The following is an 8596-nucleotide window of genomic DNA, read 5'->3' as shown; positions in this document are numbered from 1 at the left end:
CACATGTCATTTATAATGAAAGTTAAAATAAGGGAGAGTGATATTGCATCAAGCTGTGCGAACCTCAAATGTCTGCATTTCTGTACACCTATTTAAACTTCCTTTAAATACATAAGTGAGCCAAAGATTAGATGTCAGTGCTCTGTACTGGTCTTTTTTTTTTTTTTTTTAAATAAAGCTGTACAATTTTGCATACACATTTTATAGCACATGGGGACATGCACTATAATTCTAAACAAGCTCAGAAGAATCTTCTTAGTGGATGTTCTTGTCACTATACAACTGACAACAGAGTTAATAATCAAGTATATATAACACTATGGTACTGTAATTTTAACCTTGAATATGTTTTATATATTGGTATATTTATAAAAAGTTATAATAATTATACTTAACGTTTACAGATTCCTCACTATGGGACATGCATTTTACATGTTCTGTGTCTTGTTCTACGAGCAATACTACAAAGCAGTCATAGCACAGAAATCCGAGGCTTAGATTTTTTTACTCAAGATCTTACAGTTAGCAATTTAGGGAGGAAAAAACCCTAGTGTCAGTCTATCTGATTCTAATGTTCATGGTGATTCAACTTTGAGAAAAATCTATTACTGCTCATTTATACTTCCATGCAAATTTAAATGAAGATATGTTTTGAGTTTGCAAGGTAAGATGTTAAAAATTGTAATCAAAATATTCTTGATACTATGATATCTGAACAATGCTATAAAAATTATTAGATGCTGAGGCACTGAATGGCTATGATGGAAATCTAGAATATCCTGACTTCAAATTTCTGGTTTATATCTTTCATTTCTCCCTTGACTACTTTATATTAAAGTTTTACATTTTAATTTATAATTTTCTAAAGTATAGTTAGACTTATAATTTTACTATACCCCTTTAATATACATTGGAGTTTCTCATATCTTAAAATTAAACACCCTTAGCCAAACTGTTTGAATCAATGCGCTTTTTAGAATGTTAACAAATGTGAACCAAGCTCTTGGTAGACTTTCCTTGGCAAAAAGTTTAATGTCCCAGTCCACACTCATACACTTGTCTCCTGGCTCCCAAAGCTAACTTAGAGTTTAAGTTACTGAAATGGTCAAAACCTAGGAGGAGTAACAGCTGGTTCTGAAAGACCATAAGGAGGACTAATACCTGGATAAGAACAATCAACTATGGCTTAGAATTAACTTTTTTTTTTTCAGCAGAAGAGAATTTATTTCAGTTTTATTTTTATTCTTAAAATATTTCAGAAGATTAGGGAGTACATATGTTTTGTTTACACTTAGTTTCTATACAGACTGAGTCAAAGTTATAAGTGTGCCCTTCATCCAGGATAGTGTATACTGTACCCAGAATTAACTTTTATCAAATTTTGAAAGTAAAGCTGTGGGCTCTACACACTTGCCTTAATTTTACTCATAAGTTTGCAAAAGGCAATAAAACTTATTTCACCAGCACCAAAATTAACTGGAATTCTAAGTTAACCAACATTCTTAATGTATTTAATGTAGGGTACACTATAGGCATAGTTCAATTTGTCATTGTAGGTACTTTATATAATTTATTGTTTTCAAAACAACTCTGCAAGCTGATCACACTGGTTCCATGTATAGCTGAATATGCTTAGAGAGGCTATGTAATCTACGCAAGGGTCCCATAGCTTGTAATGATCCATGATGTAAACTCAAGTCTATTCAGATTCCAAAGCTTATGCTTTACTAAAGAATTTTAATACGGTATGAGTACCTATCTTTAGGAATGAGAACCACAAGCCTCTCAATTTTCAGAATAAGAACAAGATGCTCAAAGAATGTGTCAGTTGTGTTCACTGTATAGCAGAAGTGGTACTCTTACATAAAATACCCCTCTAATAGAGTCTTTAGATATCCTGCCAATAAGTAAGAGAGTTGGGAGTGGATTTTATAGTAATTAATTACTAGTTAATGAATTTCAAGAAAGAGGATGGATATATTTTTGGCTAAAAAGTGACTATTCTAAGTGGCGCCTGTGGCTCAGTGAGTAGGGCGCTGGCCCTATATACTGAGAGTGGCGGGTTCAAATCTGGCCCCGGCCAAACTGCAAGAAAAAATAGCCTGTAGTCCCAGCTACTCAGGAGGCTGAGGCAAGAGAATCGCCTAAGCCCAAGAGCTGGAGGTTGCTGTGAGCTGTGACCCCATAGCATTCTACTGAGGGCAACAAAGGACACTCTGTCTCTAAAAAAAAAAAAATAAATAATAGTAATATCTCTTTAGAGTGATAGCATCATACTGTAAAAAGACTCCCTCAGGGAAGAAATCTTACTGAAGTCTGTCTCATCTCTTCATGTGCATTTGGTATATTCAGTGAAATTTGGCACAATTGAACATAGCTAAAAACAAATAAGCTAAAAAACTTTCTATTATAATAAAAAGATATCAAAATATGACTGCATTAGTTTATGTGCCTCATATTCCTTGGAGGTACTTTATATGCACCTTATATATATACACAGTCAGTTTCTATGTCCACAGGAATTTAAGATTTCAAGTTAGAAGTTTTGATGGAAAGATGGTGTAGGTAGGCAGACAAATGGCAGCTGGAAAAAAAACAGGGGCAGATAAACCACTGGGATGAATAAAAAACCTCCCAACCACAGTTCTTGAGACTAGTCACAGGAGGCACATCCTAAACTCAAACTATATTCTATAGCATAAAAAAATCAAGTTCATAATTGCAATTCTAAGTAATCATGAAAAGATTCAATTAAATTCAATATAATCTGTATTTTAAGGTAACAGAAAAAAACATGCAGTAGTTTTTTAATGATTTTCATCAAGGTTAATTTTTTTTTTCGTGGCCCCCAGTAGAGTGCTCTGGCACATAGCTCACAGCAACCTCGAACTCTTGGGCTCAAGCAGTTCTCTTGCCTCAGCCTCCCAAGTAGCTGGAATTATAGGAACCTGCCACAATGCCTGGCTATCTTTTTTTTTTTTTGGAGACAGAGTCTCACTATGTCACCCCCAGTAGAGTGCTGTACACAGCTCATAGCAAACTCTTGGGCTTAAGCAATTCTCTTGCCTCAGCCTCCCAAGTAGCTAGGACTACAGGCACCTGCCACAACACCTGGCTATTTTTTTCTTGTTGTGGTTGTAGTTGTCATTGTTGTTTGGCAGGCCTGGGATGGATTTGAACCCGCCAGCTCTGGTGTATGTGGCTGGCTCCCTAGCTGCTGAGCTACAGGAGCTATGTCACGCCTGGCTATTTTTTAGAGACTGGGTCTTGCTTTAGTTCAGGCTGGTCTCAAACTCATGAGCTCAGGTGATACACCCAACTTGGCCTCCCAAAGTGCTGGGATTATAGGCATGAGCCACCACTCCTGGCCCTAAAAAGGTTAATTTTTAAAAAGATTTTGTGCACAAAGTAGTAAATCTTGGCTATAATATAAACTCGGCAATTGAGAACAACAGATTCTTAAGGTATTTGAAAGCTAACGTTTTTATTAATTGCTTTACAACAAATATTAGAGAGAAGGAATGGCTATATTATAAAATACAATTTAATTTATGCCAGACTTAGAAAAAAATCTTTCAGTCAACAAATATGGTCTAATATTATAATGAACAAAAGGAAGAAGATAGCATAATAAAAAATTCTTGAAAGTAGAAAAGGAAAACCTCTCAATTTCTAAGTAATTATCTCCTAATACAAAAAATTCAATAAATCATTTTGATTTTCTAGGCTTAGAAACTGTTCTTTCAGATAAATGTTATAGTTAACTCAAATCCATTTGTCAAAAGCATTTTATGTATAAAATTACAGCAAATTACAGAAAGAAACTAGTTTTTTTACCCTACAGAAACACAGAATTAAAACTTCAAAGAGAAAAGTGTTTGATGTAATTGCAAAGTAGAAAGTAGAAAAATTCTAGAACAAAACTGTGATCAATAAACATTTGTTAAAATATATTACTTAGAATTTTTTCATTACACAGATTTTTTTTTTTTTTTTAGTTACTGTGTTAAGACATTTATATTCTACATTTAGAAAGATTCACATGTACCCTTGTAAGATGAACCATAGGCGTGATCCCACCAATCACCCTCCCTCCACCGAACCTCCACCCTCCCCTCCCCTCCCTCTCTCCTTTCCCATATTCTTGGGCTATAATTGGGTTATTGCTTTCCTATGAAAGCTATAAATTAGTTTCATAGTAGGGCTGAGTACATTGGATACTTTTTCTTCCATTCTTGAGATACTTTGCTTTTAAGGGACCTGAAGAGAAACTTCTCTGAAGAACACATGATTTCTCTTAACCCAAACTACGTGTTTTCATTTTCTGTAGTGGAAGTATTCCCGACAATGTATTACTAACACACTATAGGATGTCAGGACAGAAGCGTCATGTGCCCTTACCTTGGCAGTATTCTGTCAGGAAGTTTGTGTGCTGGAATTGCAACAGGTAACTTCTGCATTTGTCTTGCATAATCAAAAAGCCCTGGTAAGTTATGGGAATAAAGCTGAGAAGCTTTACCTGTAGAGAAGAATAAATGTCACATAAAAACTAATAACAAACAGCAACAATCATAAGGTATTTAAAAAATAAAATACATACCAGATATTGATAGCAAACAATTGTTCATTACGTATAACCATGTACACCGTCGAGGGAATAGCTGATTAAAAACAAACAAAACACAGTTTATAAAGGATAATACTTAACAGCAATGTAAATATGTACATACTAACCATGTAAGCTGTCCTATCAATAGGACAATTCTTTAAAAAGCAGTCAGAACAAGATGATAATACACATATACACATTTATGTGGAAGAAAGAAATAGTAACGTAATTTTATCCTAACATATGATTAACTTAAACCTCCCTTATGATGACAACTATGTAACCCCAAACTATGCCGGAAATAAGAACATTTTCAAATAATGTCTATTCCTTCATTTTAGTTGGGATGGAATAATTAAGACTCTCCTGGGCATTCTCCCCTAAATGTATTTATCTAGGCGACTGCACACAAATGGCTTCTAGAGTGTAAGATACAGAAAAAGGATCATGGTGGAGGGAAACTCAGGATATGAAAACACTAGGTGTGCTGGGAAAAAAATGCTGAGAGAATACGATGAAATACTGAAATTTAGTACGTAAGAACTGAGAGGCGCCTTTGGGAGCCTGACAGTGGTTAGTACTCTGGACAAAGAGAAGGGAATTTCATGGAACACAGTCTACATACTCACAATGTACATAAAATGTCTCATTTTTCCAAATAAGTAAAATGTGGCATTGCCATATAGTTTTTTAAAGTTGTAAAAAAACATCCCTATAGGTGCACCACAGACTGACAAGGTATCAAATCACATTTCTTCCTTTCCATAAAAAAATCCACAATAGAATTGAGAATTCACTGGTTACGTTGAGAAAACAAGGCAGAGAAAGGGGCAATGACTTATTCCACACACACAGCAGTACCACATACACATTACCAAAGCGCAAGAAACTCATTTTTATTTAATTCAATGTTGAACTGGGTTTATTTTCATGCAAATGTATACTTCAAAAGTATTTCTCTGGCACCACATCTTTGGTTTATTATGAAATCATGACACTTGTAAATATAGTGGGTTTGCTTATTTAATACAAGCATATATAAAGTGCCAGACCAAGATACAAATTTCTTTCATATTATCACCACAGGGACAGTGGAAAGGTATTTATGGAGTTTTAGTAAGGTGTTGGGTTTCATTTTGAATTTTCATTCTTAACTACATGTTTTAAAATGCCAAAGCTTTTCTAGATTTCTAATGCCTTCTTTCTTTAGCAAGTTAGACTCTGGGTGATATAATCTGTTTAACAAAAAAGAATGTAACAGTTATTATGAAGAATGTATTATATATAGTTTGCCTAGATTTGTATATCTGCTTTCTCAATGACTTTGTGCAACCTCAGGTAATTTATGTATTATCTATATCTCAGTGTTCTTATCTACAAAATAGAATACTGACATCTCACAGAGATGTGTGATAATTAAACAAGGTATTTCTTATGAAGCACTTAAAAGAGTATCTGACACGCAGTGAGTACTCAATGAATGTTAGCTATAAATAATAATAGCAAATAAAAAAATTTAAAATAAGGCCTCTGTTTTGTTTCATTTTCTCACTTTTTAGCAACTTCCCTGATCTAGTAGACTCATGCTACAGTTTTTTTCTCCGAGAGTTTAGAGAAAACCAACCTAATAATCAATTTCACAACGAGATGAAAAACTTTAGGATCTCACATATACTCACTCTGTACTGTGATAGGCATCCTCTGGGAGGGAGAAATGTTTTCTTTGAAGAACAATGCTTAACTAAGAGTGTATTACTCCAGTAGTGTAACTTCAAATGTCAAAGCAACTAAGAATGGAAGTTATTACACCTGGGGGCTGGGTGGGGCTAATAGGTGCCTTCACTTGCTTAGGGCTGGGTGCAGCGGTTCATGCCTCCTCATTTGGGAGGCTGAACTAGGAGTCTGAGACTCCATCTCTATAAAAATTAAAAAATTTAGTTGGGGTTTAATGTGGTGGCTCTCTCTTATAATCCTAGCACTCTGGGAGGATGAAGCAGGAGGATCTCTTGAGCTCAGGAGTTTGAATCCAGCCCGAGCAAAAGCAAGACCTTGTCTCTACTAAAAACAGAAAAATTAGCTGGGCCTGGTGGCATGTGCCTATAGTTGCAGCTACTTGGGAGGCCAAGGCAAGAGAATTGCTTTAGTCTAAGAGTTTGAGGTTGCTATCTGCTATGATGCCACAACACTCTACACAAAGTGACAGAAGACTCTGTGTAAAAAAAAACTTAACTGAGCATATATAGTTCCAGCTACTTAAAGGCTGAGGCAGGCTTGAGCCCAGGATTTTAAGGTGGCAGTGCTATGATGGTGCCACTGCATTCTAGCCTTGGAAAGATTAAAAAAATAAATAAAATCACCGGAGCAATAAAATCACCAGAGCAATCTAGAAAATCTGATAAAATGTTGTGATGAGAAAAGACAGAAATATTTGATTATGAAGAAATTTCATTATTTACAAATCTTCTCTCTACTTTATTTATAATCAATTCATATTGATAGAAAAGAATTAGTCACATCCTACAAGTATCCCAAACTCACTGTTACTAAAGTGAATGAATCACTGTTCTCTAACTCTAACTGACTCTCCTTCGGTACACCACAGTCTACCTTCTGGTACTGTCATGCACCCAAGTCACTCTAGTTGGAAACTTAAAGCTAACCTGGACCTCCTCAACCTCCATGTTCAACTGGTCATCCAATATGCCCAATTCTAACTAATCTTGTGTTCTATAGGAACACAACAACTGGGAGAAAGTATGGGGACCTAGTCAGGGTATGGAATCTGAGGCCAGTTTATCTGGGTTCCTAACCCAGTCCAGGCACTTAAAAGCTGTGGGATCTTGGTCAGTTACTTAGTCCTTTCTGTGCTTTAGTTTTCTCATCTGTGAAATGAGAATAATAATGGTATCCACCTCTGAGAGATTTCATGACGATTAAGTAATAATGTAAGCATTTAAAAATGGTGTCTCAATGGAATTCAGAAGAAAAGAGGGGTTGCAATCTTATTTTCAGATATATGTGGATTTAAAGCAACTAAAGTCAAAAAAGACAAAGATGGTCACTTCATATTGGTCAAGGGAAAAATACAACAAGAAGACATTTCAATCCTAAATATTTATGTGTCCAACTTAAATGCTCCCAGATTCTTGAAATAGACCTTAATTAGTCTGAGCGATATAATATCCTATAACACCATAATAACAGGGGATTTTAATACTCTTCTTACAGAGCGGGATAGATGCTCTAAACAGAACTTAAACAAAGATATAAGGGACTTAAAGAGACCCTAGAACAACTGTGCTTGATAGACGTATATAGAACATTTCATCCCAAAGCTAAAGAATATACATTCTTCTCATCAGCCCATGGAACATTCTCCAAAATTGATCATATGCTAGTACACACACACAAAAAAAAACCTCAACAGAATCAAAAGAATTAAAAAATTTTGTCTTGTACTTTCTTAGACCACAAGGCATTAAAGGTGGAACTCAACTCCAACAAAAACATTCAACCCCACACGAAGGCATGGAAATTAAACAACCTTATGCTGAATGAGAGTTGAGTGCAGGAAGAAATAAAAGAGGAAATCATTAACTTCCTTGAGCATAACCACAATGAAGACACAGCTACCAAAAACTGTGGGATGCAGCAAAAGCAGTCCTGAGAAGAAAATTTATTGCTTTAGATGCCTATATCCGAAAAATAGAAAGAGAATGCATCAACAAACTCACAAGCCATCTTATAGAATTAGAAAAAGAACAACCTAACCCTAAACCCAGCAGAAGAAAAAAAAATCCAAAATTAAATCAGAGATTAATGAACTTAAAAACAAGAGAATCATTCAGAAAATTAATGAAACAAGGAGTTAGTTTTTTGAAAAAATAAATAAAATAGATAAATCTTTGGAAAGACTAACTAGAAATAGAAAAGTAAAATCTCTAGTAACCTCAAACACAAATGATAAAGGGGAAATAACAACTGATG

General features: G+C 35.0%; 1 protein-coding gene across 1 annotated transcript in view; it reads right to left on the bottom strand.

Moving 5' to 3' along the window:
- Window positions 1-8596, bottom strand: part of MAP4K3 (mitogen-activated protein kinase kinase kinase kinase 3) — a 206572-nt gene that overhangs the window by 14945 nt on the left and 183031 nt on the right. Inside the window, exons 22-23 of the mRNA XM_003795701.3 lie at window positions 4601-4661; window positions 4402-4519 (exon numbers count right to left, since the gene is read on the bottom strand). Coding sequence (XP_003795749.1) covers window positions 4402-4519; window positions 4601-4661 — 179 coding nt within the window. The remainder of the gene's footprint in view (window positions 1-4401; window positions 4520-4600; window positions 4662-8596) is intronic.

The sequence above is a fragment of the Otolemur garnettii genome, unplaced genomic scaffold, assembly GCF_000181295.1.
Source record: "Otolemur garnettii isolate 467f Iridium unplaced genomic scaffold, OtoGar3 scaffold00095, whole genome shotgun sequence".
Taxonomy (NCBI): domain Eukaryota; kingdom Metazoa; phylum Chordata; class Mammalia; order Primates; family Galagidae; genus Otolemur; species Otolemur garnettii.
Note: the sequence above shows the minus strand (reverse complement) of the source record. Positions and strands in the feature narration are given on the sequence as shown.